This window comes from Podarcis melisellensis (genome assembly GCF_964234715.1).
Source record: "Podarcis melisellensis genome assembly, chromosome: 8".
NCBI classification, from domain to species: domain Eukaryota; kingdom Metazoa; phylum Chordata; class Lepidosauria; order Squamata; family Lacertidae; genus Podarcis; species Podarcis melisellensis.
The window spans coordinates 54,143,770-54,162,121 of record NC_138540.1 but is presented as its reverse complement, the minus strand read 5'-3'; the positions used below and the strand labels follow the sequence as shown (position 1 = coordinate 54,162,121).

The following is an 18,352-nucleotide window of genomic DNA, read 5'->3' as shown; positions in this document are numbered from 1 at the left end:
AGCGGTAGACTCGTTATCTGGTAAACCGGGTTCGCGTCTCCGCTCCTCCACATGCAGCTGCTGGGTGATCTTGGGCCAGTCACACTTCTCTGAAGTCTCTCAGCCTCACTCACCTCACAGAGTGTTTGTTGTGGGGGAGGAAGGGAAAGGAGAATGTGAGCCGCTTTGAGACTCCTGAAGGGGAGTGATAAAGCGGGATATCAAATCCAAACTCCTCCTCTTCTTTTGCATCCATGTTTCCAGATTGGCAGTTGCCCTTCAAGATTTGGCTGGCTTACCTTATTTTTGGAGTGGGGAGCTTTGGGAGGTAAAACAAAACAAGCAAGAGAGAGGAAGGAAGCAAGTAACCATCTTTCCTTTTCCCTCCCTTTCTTTCTTGAACAGTATTCAGGTTTTCAGCAAACTGCGGACAAGTGCTTCATTTGTGGACACCTCATAATGGAAATGGTAAGAAGAGAGGCTTCTAAAATGTGCAATAATATTAGGCGGGGGGTGTGTGGTTTCTATTCCCCTCTTTTACTTCCCCTCCACCCAAACATGTATACACACCTTAAGAAATTTCCTTTCCTTCCTGAAATGCCAACAATACTTCAAGACAGAGTAAGGTGCCTTCATGTTGTTGGGATTTTGGCGGAGGTGGTAAGAGGAGAGACTTCACCTATTAAGTGATGGAGTCTTAGCTTGCAGTAACTGACTAGAAAAGAGACCTTGGGGTCACTGTGAAGAGCTCAATGAAAGCAGGGAAACAACACAGCAAGCTGTGTTTATACTGAATCAGACCATTGGTCTAACTCAGTATTGCCAACACTGGCTGGCAGTGACTTGGTTAGACAGGGAACACCACCAGCTCTACCTGGTAATGTCAGGGACTGAACCTAGGATCTTCTGCATACTAAGCAGATCTTTCACCACTGTGTTGCTTCTCTTTTCCCAAATGCCAACCCATTTGTAGGTAATATACCTCCAAGGAATTGAGAATTGATTTTGGGGCTGTCTTTGTTACTTTTCCAGATTTTGCAGGCCTTGGGGAAGTCCTACCATCCTGGCTGTTTCCGCTGTGTGGTCTGCAATGAATGTCTAGATGGCGTCCCGTTCACTGTAGATGTGGAGAACAATATTTACTGTGTGAAAGACTATCACACGTGAGAACGCAGAACCTTGTATGTTGGGGGGGACGAGGAAGAGGGGGGACGGACTGTGCATGAGATGAGGAAGGGCTGATTGTTGCTTTCAGGTATTGCAAAACGGCACCGAGAAGAAAGCATCATCCAGTGTTAAACCAAATTCAGATACCAGGGAGTAAATGGGGCGAAGGGAGAGAAGGCCTTGCAATAATTTTGCACATTCCAGCAGATGCTCTTGAATGCCAGGCTGGCATTAAACAAGGAGGTGTCCTGAGCCTTGAGTGCACCCTTTTAAATTAGGGGGAGCCAACATGATATCCTCCAGATGTTATTGGACTACAATGGCCAGCCACCATGGCCCAGTGGTCAGGGATGAGGGGGGTTGTAGTCCAATAGCATCTGGCTGCTCCAGTTTTAAAGGGCTTTTTTACAGTGCCAAAGAGGAGGCAAAGCATCAGTGGTCTTTGAAGGGCTTGATGTATCAGACCTCCAAAGTTGGGGCTCCCTGGGGGGCTCTGTACAATCTCCTTTCAGTCTCTGCTCAGAAAGAACACATGCAGTGTCAGTTGCGGGGCAGGTTTTGTGTGGTTTGGGGGAAACTGCCAAACACCAGGTGAGCCAAGTTTGCCCCTTCCAAACCAGAGGTTTCCCCACCTCTTCCAATGTGTGTGTGTTAATTAAAATATTTGGGGCTTTTTAGTTTAGAGAAAAGGCATGTAAGAAAAGGCATGCTAGAGGTCTATAATATTATGTGTGGTGTAGAGAAAGTGGTTAAAGTTTTTCTCCCTCTCTCACAACACTAGAACTTTTGGGAACGCCCAATGAAGCAGAGTGTTGGAAGACTCAGGACAGATAAAATGAAACATTGCCTCCCATAATACATAGTTAAATTATGAAATTCCACCCCTATTCCCTCAAGATGCAGTAATGGCCATCAACTTGAATAGTTTTTAAAAGAGGACTGGCCAATTAATGGAGGTTAAGGCTACTGGTGGCTGAGTCCTGGTTGACCACTCCAAAAACAGCCTGATCCAGCAGTCTGTTACGTTCCTAGCCAGCCTACTCTAAGTTGGGGTCCTCCAGATGTTTTAGAATGTAACTCTCATCAGCCCCAGCTAGTATGGCCATACGGTGCTTGGGCTGATGGGTGTTGTAGCCAAAAGAATCTTGGTTGGGGGAGGCCAGTTTAAACTATTGAACCCAGGGCCTCATAAAAGTTTAGAATGCCAGCCCCTGAAACAGGTGTGGGGAACCTCTGACCCTCCAGGTGTTACTGAACTACAACCTCCATCTTCCTTGCCCATTGGCCATGCTTGCAGGGGCTGATGGGAGTTGTAGTTCAACAACATCTGGAAGGCCTAACACCTGCTTACAGGTTGAGAAATTCTGCTTGCTCTTAGTGATGATACATTGTGAATTTACTAATAAGGGAAAGGGTGCCTCCTCAACCGGGTATTTGGGACTTGAGCCAAAAGAGAAGACTGCTTGAGCAAGACTTCTGCTATAGGGACCCCAAACTTTAGCTGTAGTTAAAATGCTGTCATATTCTCCCACCCTTCTCTTAAATTTATTTTGCTTTCTTTATTAAACAAGAGTGTGACATACTTTATCTTTTCATATTAGGGTTTTTGCACCAAAATGTGCTTCCTGTAACCAGCCCATTTTACCAGCACAGGTATGGTATTCCATTTGCATATACTTTGCAGCCTTCCCTATGCCTCCTTAAATTTACTAAGAAGGCAATACTTTAAAAGTGTTGTTTGAACTTGCTGACATAGAATTAAGATGCTCGCACACATACAATGAAGATGATGAGATCATTCTAGGGCTACTTTGAAGCAAGCGACATGTGGTTGTCTCAAATGCAGGTTCTTCCACATCCCCTTCTCTGACTCACTCAAAGGTAGGTTAGCAAGGTTTCTAGTAAAATCCACCTGCCTGTTCACGGCAGAGATTACACAGCCTTTTAAGGTGGATCTGCTCCCTTCTGGACTGCAAATAAAATACATTGTCTACAGATCTGATGTTCTAACCACATCTCAACTCAGGCTGACTTTGGAACTGTTTGGCACGGGTCTGTTCTTTAAACAAAAAATGCGCCCTCTTCCTCCATGAGATTTAGCTACTCACCTCCATAAGCATATCAAATTGTCTGAAGCAAAAAGCCCCCAGCTACAACTGACAGCCAGAGAATATTCGTTGAGTTTCTTTTCGTTTATTACGTGGTTGTGCAAACGAATACAATGTGCTGAACAGAATTGCTTATTGCTGGTGATGTCGAATGTGTTGACTGCAAGGTCCTGACATGCTTTTCTGGCTAACAGTAAATGTTTTCAGCCTAAGTAAGTGCACCTGGATAGCAGTCAACCACAGCAACATCCATTCCATTTTTCTCTAAAAGCCACTCCTGGGTCATTGGCGAAGAGTCAGCAACGTACTGGACACAAACTGTTAGGTGGTTCTCTTAGGTGAGACTAATTCTGCGGGGGGGGGGGGGAATCTGTACCTCAGCCTTAAGTTGTACACTGAATTTTGCAAGGAATTATCTTTGCCTGACAGAAGAGTGGAAAAAATGGAACAATTCTGCTTCCACTAGAGCCAGCGTCCAAAGAGTGGGTGAAGTAGAGAGACATTTTCTTGTTAAGTTGCAAAAATGAAAAATAAAAATGGGGAGGGGATTCCATGAGGGCCTATTTCCATTGAGGAGGAAATTATAGAATGCTGCCATACCTTACTTGTTACCTTCCTCAAATCAGGGTTCCGAGGAGACCATCCGGGTGGTGTCGATGGACAGGGATTACCACGTGGAGTGTTACCATTGTGAGGTAAACCTTGGAGCTTCTCCGGTGCTGAATAAGGCAGGCTCTTTGGCCTTGGTCTAAGCCAGCCTTCTCCAACTTGCCTTACCCACCCGCCATTTTTATTTTTACAGTATTTTGATTAGAAAACATGTCAGGGTGCTTTACAATAGCTCCTAAAACACAATTAAGCAGCAATCTTTATCAGGAAAATACTTTACAGCAGTAAAATGCAGCACTGGAAGCAGCAGCAAAAATTCATCAAAGGATAAAAGGCTGAGGAAACGAAATGGACAGCCTTGCCAGTCACTTAAACATATAGGGCCAGGTGAGGTTCCCTGGAGAGAGTTCCAGAAGCTGGGAGCCACCACTGAAAAGGCTCTGTGTGCTGCTTCCACCCTTTAGGTGGCAAGAGAATCTGGAGAAGGGAGTATGAGATAGAGCTTGGTGTATGGTTGATGTGGGAGAAGACATCCCCTCAAGTATCAATGCCACAAGCCGGCAAGGGTTGTTGGGAGTTGTAGTCCAAAACACCTGGAGAGCCACCAGGTTGGTGAGGGCTGCCTAAACGTGATTCTTTTCATTAGAAGTTTTCCCCAGCTGTCTAACATGTGCATACTCTTGTTCCTCTTAGGACTGTGGACTCCAGCTCAATGACGAAGAAGGCCGCCGTTGTTATCCTTTAGAGGGGCACTTGCTTTGCCATGGTTGTCACATCAGGCGCCTCAGTATGACAGTGCCACCCCACCCTCCCCCTGGATACCCAATGCACATTACAGAACTCTGAGGTGTTTCGCGCCCCATCAAATTGCAACCAGGAGGGAGGCCGTTGTTGGCGGGAGAAGATTTCTACAGATGACTTGTCAGTTCTTCTTTTAAGAGACAAAGCAGCCACGTTTATTTATTGCTTCTGAGACTGAAAAGAGAGGTGCGCCTCTCAAAGTGTGTGCCTAAATAATTCCTCCCAAGACACTGGGTACTTGAAAAATGATGCACCACGTGGATGTAACTGTAAAAGTGTAGCGAGAAGTGTTGTTTTCTGTGCTATGCTAGGCAGGGCCATCCGTTCGTCATAGTGTTGTCCCATTGTAATTTGGGTCCCTGCAAGAATCTTAACCGCTTGCAGCAGTGCTGCAGGAGAAAGCAGATAAATGCTACATTTTTATGCTGTGTCTCATTGCATCTTGGCTTGAGGCGTTTTGAGAAATGACCTCACAATATGAGGGTCTGGGTGGTTGTTGCAGGAGAGGATTGGGTTTTGTTTTGTTTTTTAGTCATGGTTAGATTTAAACATGACTTAAGAGAAAGAAGTTGTTCTGTGGGGGAGAAATTCATTATCTTAGCCCATGGTGCTTTCATATAGTGCCAACAAGAGAGATGTGGAAGAAGCTCTTTGTAGAATATTATATGAACTGAACCCACTGAGGAATCATTGATGCAACAAGCATTTTTGCAGGGGGTTTCTTAGATGTTTGGGATCCCTTGTGTGGGAGTTCTGGTGCCCATTATTTTACCAGTTTAGGGATGCAGGCCGGATCCAGTTACAGCATAGTCCAAGACTGCAGGGCAGGTTGAGACCTCATAGCCTCCTTGAGCTGGCAGGCAGCTATATAGTTATGGGCATAGTTGCTTATAATAGTACTATTGGTGTGCTGGCAGGGACTAATGGGAGTTGTAGTCTAAAATGTCTGGGAGGAAGGCTGGTGTGATGGGATGCAGAAACCTGAAAGGCTGCCTAAGAGCTGAGATGTTCCTGCCCTGCCTTGTGATGCTCCCTTGCTCATTCAAGCCTAATAAGAGGCAACCAAGGAATGAGAGTCTCCTGTTTTAACATGTCTTTCCTCACAGTGACTTGGCCCTGGCACTCTGGACATCACTCCCTGCTTACTAGTGGCAGATAAACAGCCACTAGGAGTGGCTTCCCAGGTCCTCAAATTCTGGTGTGTGTTTTTTGTTTTTGTTTTGGTCAGTCTCTTAGGCTTTTACACCAATTTCAGCTAATAACTTCAGTCCTCCTGACTATGCAAAATTCTACTTGTTTTGCAATTGTACTAGATTATATGTTGCCTTTTTTGTGTGTGTGTGTTTTTAAGGGCAGCAGATTTATGGTGTGGTTTCAGTTGCAGGTGGCAGACATGCTTTTTCCAGAGAGGCCCTTTTGAATTGATGTGCTCCATGCTGGATTTTTACAGCTTGCCTCTTGATAAGCTCAACTCTGGAGGTCAAATTATTAATGATTGAATCCCCAGCATTTTCAAACTGATTTCAGGTTATTAGGAAACAAGTGGCCCTTGACAAGCACATAGCAGTTTTCCAATGAGGCCCTGAGGGGCATATGCTGCATCTCTCCCCTCATCCCACCCGACTGCTTTTTCAGGCTGAAGTGGGGTCATGCCACATTTAATAAAGGCCATTTAAACATCGCGTAATCGCCTAGAATGTCTGGCAAGAGCAGCTTGTTTGGACAGTTCAGTAACAAGAACCAATCACCCTGGAAAACAGGGTGGCGGAAGATGGGAGTCACTGATAGATTTGCCAGCGGCATGCTGAAATTTTCATTTTCACCAAATCCACCTTGAAAGTCTTTACCCGTCGCCTCTCCAGAGACAATTTTATGATGTGCAGACCTACTTGGAGATGTCCTTGGAGGCCAAGCGGAAGTAAAAATGATACTTAATAACAAACACAAAGAGTTCCTTCAAATGTTCATGTTTTCCTGTTTTGCCTGAGCTCCTACAAAACACCCAAAACTCTGTAGACTCATAAGACTTTATCGACCTTAAGCATGTTTTAACTGGTTTTAAGTTTTACATGCGGGGGCCAGATTTCTGTCTGCTGTAAACAGTTGTATGCTCCAGTAATTTCAGCAAAACTAAGAATCTGATCCTTTCGTTTTCAAGCTGTCAGCCACAACAGCCAACAGAACATCAGTGTTATATTTTGAAAGCAAACCAAACCGAACCCCTCAAAGCAGGCTTCACACACCACGTCTGCTCTGGCAGGAGTTGGTGGAAGTTCTGGTCCAACAAAACCTAAAAGGCATCAGTCAAGGAAGGGTGCCAAACTGTTTTGCTGGAATTATACAGGGGAAAAATAAATGGCAAAGGAACAGTTTTGAGATTTTGCCCCTTTTTTATATTATAAAGTATAATGGATTAAAAATATACCTGTTCTCTCTCCAGCAAGGAAGGAATGCTGCCTTTTTGAACTGATGCAGGATAATGCTTGGGCCCTCTTGGCGTTGGAAACAACAGTCTTGATCCAGTGGGCCCAGCTTGTTTCATGGGTTGTGGAGGCTAGTACATGCCACAACCTGGAGTGATGGATGCTCGTCGTATTTGGATCCCTTGTACAGCATGCTTTGTTTCTCGGAACATCAGAGGTAGCCATTGAAGTACCTTCAGATGCTGTTGGACTGCAACTCTCATCATCCCTGAACATTGGCCATACTAACCTGAGCTGGTGGGAATTGTAGTCCAACAGCATTTGTGTTGGTTATCCCTGCTGAACGCTCAACATTGTGCATGCTTTTCTCCTGTGATTCTCTGGATTGGGGCCAGTCCACCTAAAACCAACCTCCTTCCATCATTTACCATACATTTAACTCTCTTCCTCTCTTCCCACCCTATAACCACAGTGGGAGTTGCAGTCTAGAACATCTGAAGGCCACCATGTCAGGGAAGTCTGTATTACCCAGTGCCTTGACCATATTAGTGGCAAACCTTTGAATTCATATTCCTGCCTTAATTTTCAGTGAATAGCACAACATCCGCACTATGTACATACACTACTGTTTTTACTGTTCTAAACTGACATCCGTTGGAATGGAGTATTTAATTTCACTTGTTAAAAATGTTTCAGGTCTTTTTTTTAATTGTCTTTTTTTTTTTACACAGTTCTGTATTGTTGTATAGATGCTGAACCTTTTTATTTCTAGCGAGACCAAGTTTGCCCTGTCCAGAATGCAGTCATTTTCCATAAACTGTTTTTCCACAGAAAGCGGAATTTGATCACGGCTCAGTGGGCTGTGTCTTGGCCAACTTTTTTCTTTCCGTTTTGAAAAACAGAGCTTGTTTAGATTTCCTTAATTATTTTTTGTTAAGAAGAAAGCATCCAGAAAGCTTCCCACAGCGACTCTGAAATGGTGTGCACTGAAATTAGAGTGAAACGTTTTACCTCTTTTCCTTGGAAAGTATAAAAAGAAACTCCCTCCAAGTTGTTTTTTTGGGGGTGCGCATAGCTCAGTGTGCAGGCAGCCCCAGACTTCTCCAGTTGAAAGGTACAGGTAGGAAGTGATGCAAAACGCCTGTGTCTCCCTGTGTCTCTGGAGAATTCCTGCCAGTCAGGAAGCAACACTGAACTAGAATAGCCTTTGCCAACCTGGTTCCCTTCAGATGGGAGTTAGGGTCCAATATCTGGAGGGCACCAGAAGGCTAGATTAGAGGGACAAAGAGTTTGAGGCAGCTTTTTATGTTTGCTTCGAGAGAATTCTTATTTAACAGGGATGGAACACTTCTTTCATTTGTGCCATAATATTTATTGGTGATTTTTCCTATTCTTTCTACTTTCAGTTTCATTGCTTAGCCTTTGCATTAATGAAAAAAGCAGGAATTTTGCCTTCAACATTTCTCTCTTGTTGGAAAATGCAAAAGAACAGCCTACTTGGAAGTTCCACCATATCCCTTAAAATTATAAGGTTCCAAAGGAAAGACCAAAGTAGTTTTGAATTTGAATGAAAAGAGAATTGCTTAAAAATAGAGGGTGCACATTCTGAAATTCAGAATTTCAAGAAGTCCAAGAATTTAAACCAAAGCTCGAAGAAGGCACACAAAAGCTGCTTTCTCATGCCCTGAGGAAAGTTTGTGATTCATCATGCAACTAATGCCATAACTAGAGTATATAATTTGACTTAAATTAAGTTTTTTTCTTGAGAATTATTTTCATTTTCTTTAAAAGAATATAGTTTTTTTTCCAAGAACTTGGACCAATGTTGATTTTTATTTTGTAGGAAATATATTAAATGCCCAATTTGTATATCGTGTCTAGTTTACATGCTGCAAATATGTTAGTTTAACCTTGTTTGTATATATCATTCTAAAACCTTCGGCCTTTTAGTTAGTACATAGATTGACTTGCCGGGTTTTTGTCTTGTCATTTGGTTTCCTTGATTGTTGAAGAATTAAAGTTGGGAAATGTAGATTTATTTATCTAAAGAAGCTGCTTGCTATCGTCCTAAGTTATTTTAATATTAAAAGTCAGAATTTCATTTAACCTTAGATGTTATAATCTGCTTTTTTTTTTCAATAAAGACATTTTGTAGTTACTTCTGATTTTATAGTGTGTTACCTAGAAGGAATTGATTGGTTATGGGAACATACTGCGTGTTTCATGCCAGGCTGCTCCAAAACCTTTTTATTTTGTCATTTAACTTTTATTTTTTAAAAAACAAATAAATGGCAAAGCTGCATCAGGAAGCAGGGCATTTAAAGTGGAAGAGATGGGGAAAAGATGGTACAAGCCTTTTCTTACTCACAAATCCACACACACCCCTCCAACAGCTGTCCTTTTGTACACTTTTAAATGTGCCAGTGGTTTTGTTTTGTTTTTTAAAGGGTTATAGTGGCCACTTTTCAGTCCTCACATATGTAAGCTGATCTTAGAAAGAAATTTTATATTTGTGTTCAGCATTTTCAAATCTTGTGTTCTTTTAAGAACTTTCTGGTAGATGCCACCTGGACCTGGTGATTTGTTCATATTTAATTTGTCAAAAAGATCTGCAGCTCCATCTCTTGTTACCACTATTTATCTCACTTTTCCAGCTCCCTTCTTGGGATGGTTGAATCAGCAATTTTACTGCTGGCAACTGCTTTTTGAAAGTTGGGAAGAAGAGAGGTTCACCCCACAGGAGACAAAATTGTAATGAGGCCCATTTTTAAGGTGTGGTGTTATGCACCTAAAGACAGAAGTCTATCAAGTGATTCTTAAAAAATAAAATAAAAGTTAAATCCAGAATTCATTATCTGAACGGATTCAGAGCTTAAACTGCTAAGCTAGTTATACTGCTTTGACTTTCCTGCATACATCAAAGTCTTCTGTGGAAACCTGGGACTTTAAAATAAAATAAAATCTGGTAGTCATGGTTTAAAATCTACTAAAAGCAGCAGCAGCTTATCCCTAAATCCTCCCTTTTACCTTTATTATCAAAGTGATGCATCTCTGTGGGTGGTATTATTTTGACCCACCTCTGCAAATATCGGTGGGGGAGAGAGGAAATGAGATCATTGCCAGTCATGTAGAGGCCAGTCAAGAAAGAGGATTTATTTTTCTGGCTTTAGAAAAGACGCCCTCATTTATAAGAGACTGGAATCTCTAGATCAGCAGGTGATCAGCTAGACTTTTCATCTTTTTTTTCTCCTAGCAATATTGGGTGTGCCCCTTCTGCAAAAGCTTTTCTAGCATTCAAGCCCCCTGATCAATATTTGCTCCAATGGCCTTTGCGGTGCATGAAGTGCTATTGTTCTTTGTGTTTGGAAATGCAGCAATTGCTCAGCTGCTTTTAAAAGTAGCCAGGGAGCAAAAGGAGGAATGTGAAGCAGGAAAAACAACTCCTAGAGATGCCTTAAACAAGCAAAGACTTCACACTACCGTAATTGGCCCAAAAGGTGCTTTTTTCCCCTTTTCCTTTTGGCAAAAACTCAGCAACAATGAAGTGTCTCCTAATCAAACAACATGATCTGTTAACAGCCCAGGGTTCACAAATAGATGCTCCAGATATTTTTGGACCGATAAAAAGGATGCAGGTAAGGTTAAAGATTGCATTTAAATGCTGCTTACAATGCCGGCTGGGATATTCTGCAAGACTTAGGACACAATCCAGTGAGAAGTCTTGAAATGCGCAGCAGCTGTGGCAAACCAAGTGCTTCTGGTTCACTTCAGCGACACTTGTCTTTTTAGAATTTGTAGCAAAGTTTAGATCAGGTTCTTTTTGATTGCACTTCAAAATAATATATCCTGATTTCATTTTCTTTCCTGCAGAATCCAGTGTCGCAGGTATCTTCTGTTACCTACACCCAGCGTACAGGAGCACCCTAGCAGGATTGTGAGAGTCTTTCCCTCTGGAAAGGCAAGGTAAGAGCAGTAACAAGCGGTCTTGTTTGGTGACTTTTCAAATCCCTGTCCTCAAACACCTTCAGAATCTCCTCCACCAGGATCTCTTAGCAGAACCACCAGCCCTGCCTTTGCCAAGTTGATGGATGTTGCAGCCTAAATCACACCAAGGGCCTTAGATAGGGAAGGTGGTACAGTGGTACCTTGGGTTACATACACTTCAGGTTACAGACTCCCCTAACCCAGAAATAGTACCTCAGGTTAAGAACTTTGCTTCAGGATGAGAACAGAAATTGTGCTCCGGCGGCACGGCGGCAGCAGGAGGCCCCATTAGCTAAAGTGGTGCTTCAGGATATAAACAGTTTCAGGTTAAGAACGGACCTCTGGAACGAATTAAGTACTTAACCCGAGGTACCACTGTATTAGAGTCATGAGGAGCTGATACTATCTGCCCCACTGTGACAAATTTGTTTTTGCAAGGCTCCCCACCTGCCCTGGCCACCAGTTGTTTGATCTTACCTGGCAGCATCTGGTGCCCAACCTTCTATGCCTCACATTCTGCCCAGCATTGAGAGCTGCTGCCTGGACTTGCCTGCTGAATGCGTGTCTCTCTTTCTTTCCAGCATTGACAGACGGCATGATGAGTCGTCTGTGGTAACCCAACCCACCTTCTTCTTAAATGATGTTATTGTTCACAATTATCTTAATTATATGGTAGTTTACTCTAATAACCTTTTTGCTTTAAGCCCTGCCTCGGCGATCTGAGGTTTCTTGGCTGTACGGGAAAAAATGTGGGTCCCCAAGGAAGCAGTAAAGCACATGGTTCTAGAAGCTTCTATTAAGAATAAGATGGCTGGATCTCTTATTTATTGTGTGGCGCATTCCATCAAACTCCTACTCTTGAGACCTGGGAGGTTTTGCCACCATCTTCTTTCTCACTATCCCTTTCTCATTCTTTAGCTGCCTGTTTCTTCTGTTCTTCTCTTCTGCAAGTTTCTGAGGTATTGGGGTTCTGAGCCGCATAGGGCTTTAGAAGGGAATACCAGTGCTTTGAATGGGATTTATGTGTTTAGACCATCCTCCCTGATCAACAGTCTGACCACAGAGTTCTTGCTGTGTCTGATGCTGTTTGTCGTCTTCAAAGGCAGCCCCACATTGAAGGCTCCAGGTGGCTGAACAAAACTCCCAAAGCACAACCCTCTGAAAAGAACATTCAGAATGGGACTGGAACCATTGTGAGCAGTGCCACCCACCCCAAACATCCACTCCAGTAGAATACGATGGTTAATGGTACAAATGCTGCTGAGAGATCATGGGGAAATAGCGGGGCATGTTTCCCTGCCCTCCTCCTGACAGAGGTCAGCATACCTATTTACATACAAAGACCACAGGGGCCATCTTAGAGCACTCCTTCCATCTCTCTTCCAAAGAGAGCCTTGCATCTGCCTCCTATGTTGTGTGGCTGCATCATATTAAAATCAAATAAATCCCCCCCTCCTAAATGATTGATTATGCATATACATATTTATGAAGGCGTTGTGGGTTAAACCACAGAGCCTAGGACTTGCCAATCAGAAGGTCAGCGGTTCAAATCCCCGTGACGGGGTGAGCTCCCGTTGCTCGGTCCCTGCTCCTTCCAACCTAGCAGTTTGAAAGCACATCAAAGTGCAAGTAGATAAATAGGTACCGCTTTGGTGGGAAGGTAAACAGCGTTTCCGTGTGCTGCTCTGGTTCGCCAGAAGCGGCTTAGTCATGCTGGCCACATGACCCGGAAGCTGTCTGCAGACAAATGCCGGCTCCCTCGGCCAATAAAGCGAGATGAGCGTCGCATCCCCAGTCGGCCACGACTGGACCTAATGGTCAGGGGTCCCTTTACCTTTTTAAATGATACTCATATTTTAAAAAATAGAAGCAAGTGGTAGCTTCAGCTATTACTTTGTCTCTGAAAATAATTTCAGGTGCCTTGTTGGTTCCAAATAATAAATGCTGTTTTGTACAACGTATTGTTGCGAGTTTGGGGTGGGGGGTTAGGCTGTATGCCCGAGTCCCTTCTAATTCCTGGATCCAGCAAGGGTTAAAATCATTGGATTCCATTGTTAGCTGGCCAGCTGTGTCATGTAGCTGAATATTGGAAGATTCAGGAGAGATAAAAGAAAGTCCTTCCTCATGCAGGGCATAGCTAAACTACAGAACTCTCTCCCACAGTAGGCAGCCATGGCTACCAACTTTGAATGGCTTTAAAAGAAGGTTAGACAAATTTGTGGAGGCTATATAGATGATGAGGAGCCATGATTGCTATGCTCTGCCTGCACAACTGGAGGCAGTAATGCTTCTGAATATCAGTTTCTAAAAACCACAGGAAGGACAAATGCTGCTTGCACTCATGTACTTGCAAGCTTCTTGTGGGCATCTGGTCAGCTGCTGTGAGAAGAGAACACTGACCTAGATGGGCCACTGGTCTTATGTTCTCATGTTTCTTGATCGCTTGCTTTGCCCCAACCAAAGGCAGCCCAGCAGTTTGCCTTGCGGTCGCCTCTTCCTATGCTTGTGGCATCCATCAGTCTCCCAGTCCTTTTCCTCACTGTCTCTGGGTGACCCCTACTGGAATGATCAGTTAACTCCCATGCAGCAGACACATCCTGCAGCTCTATCTCCCTTCTGCGCTTAGCTCCTTTCCCCCTTGGAATGCTCCTCCTTGTGGCAGGCGGTGGCCTTGTGTAGCTATAAAGCAAGTCTGTCCTGTAGGCTGTACTGTTCTTGGCCCACTGAGATGACTGCAGAACACTGGCCACATACAGTTGCTCAGGGCTGGCCCAAGACGTTTTGCCGCCTGAGGTGAACCACCCATCCAGGGAACAATGGGGGAATAAGGATTTGCATCGGAGAGGTGGGGGAAGGAAATCAAAACAACTTTACCTGACGGTTGAAGTGGGACTCAGAAGGAAACAGGCCTGCTCTGAATCAAACCAGGTAGGTGCAGAACCCAGGAGACCCAAAGGAAAGCCCCCATTTCCTCCCTGGGGGTGGAAGACCAGCAGCACCTTCTATTTGTCAAGAGGCTTCTGTAGAGGTGGCATGGGGGGGGAATAGCCAAGGAGGCAGCAAATCTGGCCTTCAAGGAGTGTGCAGCAGCCATCAGCAGCAGCAGCAGCTAATGCATTCCTTGGAGGCCAGATCTTCTGCTCCATGGATCTGCCACCTGAGGCAATCCTATTACCTAGCCTCATGGCCTGCAGTCATCCTGCAGTCACCCATGCCACCAAGGGCAGGCCGCAATTAATCAAGGACCTTCATGTGGCTTTTACCCAGTGTTTTGGGTTCTGTGGGACTATATTTTTCTTCTCAGCAGAAAGGGGGGATGACTGGCCAACTAGGGATGTTAAAGAACCTTCTCTGTAATGGACCAAAAACTGTGCAACTGTGTCCTATCGATGCATGCGCACTGTCGTCTTGTTTACTTGTTTATTGCCTTCCCTTCACCCTCAGGTCTCGGGTGGGGGGTTTACAGTATTAAAACACCATATTCAAAATGGTTTAAAACACCTTACAACCATAAAAATAAGATGGGTCCTAAAAACAAGTGTCAAAAGCCAGGGTAAAGAGCTTTGTACCAGAAGCTGTATAATGAAGGTGCTGGGTGCACCTCTGTGGGAAGGGGGCGCCACAGATTAGGGGCCGCCACAGAGAAAGTAGCCAGTTACCCAAATTCTAAGCCCCAGAATTGCCTTCAAAGTCCCAGAGCATGCCTGTGTACTAGCCAAGTAGTTTTTGTTTAATAATTAAAAATAATGACAATTCAATTTATTTGTAGTACAAAATATTTGTACAGTGGTACCTCTGGTTAAGAACTTAATTCGTTCTGGAGGTCTGTTCTTAACCTGAAACTTTTCTTAACCTGAAGCACCACTTTAGCTAATGGAGCCTCCTGCTGCCGCTGCGCTGCTACTGCACGATTTCTGTTCTCAACCTGAAGCAAAGTTTTTAACCCGAGGTAATATTTCTGGGTTAACGGAGTCTGTAACCTGAAGCGTATGTAACCCGAGGTACCACTATAGTTCACATTCTTCAGGGAAATTTCAACAATCCTACGATGCTCCAATTTGATATACAGGTAAGGGAAGACTAATAACTAAAGACTACCGCAGCCCAGCCCTCCAGATGTTTTAAACTACAACTCCCATCAGCCGAAGCAAGCATGGCCACGTTGGCTGAAGCTGATGGAAGTTGTAGTCCAAAACAGCTACTGGATGCTAAGTTGGGAAAGGTGGCCTTTGTTCTAGGGTATTACTACTTTACATATAAGCCAATTCAGTGGAAATGTCTAAATTTGAGAGCAGGGCAGGGCATAATGTATAGGAATGAAGTGAAATGTGATTGCCTGATTATGGCTTTTCCATATATATACCAGAACTGACATTAATTTGAGACTAAAAACTCCTACTTCCCCTTTGCCCTCTGTATTCAGTGATGGCCACTTTTAAATGGCTTTAAAGGGGGACTGGATAAATTCACTGACAAATGGCTTTCCATGGCTACTAGCAAAGATGGCTATATTTTGCCTCCATGGTCAAATGCAGTAATGCTTATACCAGTTGCTGGAAACCACAGGAAGGGGAGAGGGCACTTGTACCTGAATCCTGCTTGCTAGTTTCCCACAGCCACCTCTTGGCCAGTGTGAGGCCAGGATGCTAGACCAGATAGGCCAGGGGTGGCCAACTCTCAAGTGTCTGCGATCTACTCACAGAATTAAAAACTGGCAGTGATCTACCCTCTTTTTTGGGGTTCAGGTCAAAGTTGCTGAGCTTTTTTTTAAACAAGGAAGGCCATTGGTCTGATCCAGCAAAGCATTACTTATGTTCTTATCTGTAACTCAGAATTAGCTTTTCCTCCATACTATCCATCGTTGTTTCACTGATAGCGAAATCAAATGAATGTTATTGTAAGTTAGCAGCATATACTCCTATAGTACAGTAAACGATGCTGTTTTAGGACTATCAGGAATATATAAGTCAGGAGGTACAAAACAAGCCGCTGAATCAGGCTCAGTCATGGCAAGCCAACAACTGTCAGCTGCTCCCTTTGATCTGGTCCGATCTTTCTTCAGTTCGCTGAAATCTTTCTAATCATTTGTCTTTGATCCCTTTGTAGAATTCTTCAAAGGGCTTCCAAATTAACTAACACATAACCAACCCTTACACACACAGAAATTGCATCTAAGCCTTCGCACATACTTTTATTTTCACAGTGCCAGTGGGCAGCTATAATGCTTATCTTAGATGAAAATTTGGGGAAGGGAGACTTTAATGGTGCAGATGCAGCACAGCTGGGATAGCGAGAAAGATTTTTTTGACCATTTATTGTGCGCACGTTATGTGACTGAAAGGTGCCAAAGAGGAATGTTTTAATTTCATTTGGGGAGGGCATTGAGGACCACCAAGGCTGTTAAACTTAAACTGACCACTTTAAAGTCCTCTCAAGGTACTAGGTCATGGGCATAAATCATCCTTCATAGAAAGGGAGCATCAATATTGCTTAGGAAGGAGAAAATGTGATTTTGAGTGGAAGGGCTGGTTCAATTTTGCCCTTTGATCCTTTGCAGTCACTTCAAGCAATATCCTTTTATTTGCTTACCATTCTAGTCCTGATTTAGGGTACAACCCTGTACACCCTTACCTGGGAGTAAGTTGCACTGAACACAATGGGCCTTACTTCTGAACAGCACTACAGCTCCAGCAAGAATGAGTGTTCAGAGATATTGGGAGTTTTAGTTCAGCAACATATGGAGGCTTAGGTGCTCTTTTCTCTACAAAGTTGATGCCTTTAATTGCTATTTTAAATGGTCCTGCACTGAGATTTTGGTTTTAATGTTTTGTGTTGGCTCCTTGGGCTTTGAACCAAATACCTCTACGTTTTTCTTTCATGCATCTGAAGTGGGGCTCTAGTCCACAAAAGCATATGCCATAAAGAGTATTTGAAATTTTAAACCTATTGTTGTATAGGTTGGAAGGACTCTCAATTTAACAGCCTCCAGGTGGATCTTTGTTCAAGCTTTGCCACACTGAATGCCTGCAAAACCACTTGTCTGACTGAACCAAGTGTTTAAATGAGCTTTGTACATGTGTTTGTATTGAGCAGTAAAACTGCCTCACCATCCTTGAGCTGCGGTGTTTGTATAACGCACCCCTTAATCTCCAGCTCTCTTCTCTGCAATTAATTCATGATAGGGGAATTGAGCGTGTCAAACGGAGAAAGACCCTTTTTGAGCAGCTATTCTGGAAGAAAAGCAACTTAGATGTGGCTCAAGTCATTTTGAGAGGCTACAAAAAGGAAGTAGGGGCCCAGAAGCCAGCTTTCTCCAATCTGGTACCCTTGAGATGATTTGAACTACAGCTCCCATCGTTCATAGCTGTTAGTCATGCTACCTGGGGCTGATGGGAGATTTAGTCCAACACTTCTAGAGGCCACCAGGTTGCAGAGAAGACTCTTACCTGCTTTTGCCTCCTCAACACTTCTGTTGCCTTCAGAAAAGAATGACAAGACCATGTGAGTCAATACACACACAAAAAGGGAGATGTAAATGGCTGGCTCCCCATGAGGTTCAGGCCCCTGTGAGAACAGGATGCTGGACAAGATGGGCCTCCTTTGGTCTGATCCAGCTGCTGCAGGGCTCTTCTCATGTTCTTAATGGCACCACTTTGTTATAATGCCAGAATGGGCCTGAGGGATTCCCCCCCAAGCCCTGCTGCAGAATGAGGGCCCATCAAGCAGGACCATGCAACTTTAAACAGTTGTAGTTCGTTAAGGGTGCTGAGAGCAGTTAGAAGACCCCTCTTCGAGTTACAATTAGCAGAGGGTAGTGTGGAGCTGGAAGAGCTTCAGAAAATGGGAACCCAAACCACCAGGGGACTAGAGCAACTGCCCAATGAAGAACAATCATGACACATGGGGTTTAATTAAGAGAAAAGAGGCATGGCAGGCATGTAAGGCAAGGAAAAAGTGGATATGTAAGTTTTCTCCCCCTCTCATGACAGAAGAACTCATAGGCCTCCAAGGAAGGCAGATGCTGGAAGATTCAGAACAGCGCATAGTGTGCTCCCACAAATCTGCTTGGCTTTAAAAAGAGGATTAGACAATTTCACGAAGGTTAAAGATTCCTGATGGCTGTGTGCATGAGAACCTTCATATATGTATCATGTATATATTCAGCTCAGGATGAAACCAAAAGGTTAACTATATCATGGGAAAGAGCCAACAAAACCATTAAGTGCTTAGACACCACATTCACACCTCAAAATAAAAGGAGAAAAACACAAAGCAGCCATG

The 18,352-nt window shown here is 43.9% G+C and overlaps 1 protein-coding gene across 2 annotated transcripts in view; it reads left to right on the top strand.

The window, feature by feature from the left end:
• The window catches only part of WTIP (WT1 interacting protein), a 60,708-nt gene extending 51,463 nt beyond the window's left edge, over positions 1-9,245 (top strand). Inside the window, exons 4-8 of one of the 2 annotated variants that reach the window (XM_081922785.1) lie at positions 385-447; positions 1,012-1,142; positions 2,748-2,799; positions 3,881-3,949; positions 4,557-9,245. In XM_081922785.1, the coding sequence (XP_081778911.1) occupies positions 385-447; positions 1,012-1,142; positions 2,748-2,799; positions 3,881-3,949; positions 4,557-4,709 (468 nt within the window). In that variant the 3' untranslated portion in view covers positions 4,710-9,245. Of the gene's footprint in view, positions 1-384; positions 448-1,011; positions 1,143-2,747; positions 2,800-3,880; positions 3,950-4,556 lie in introns of those variants that run through there. The other variant, XR_014171189.1, reaches the window with a different exon arrangement.
• Positions 9,246-18,352: the final 9,107 nt, after the last annotated feature.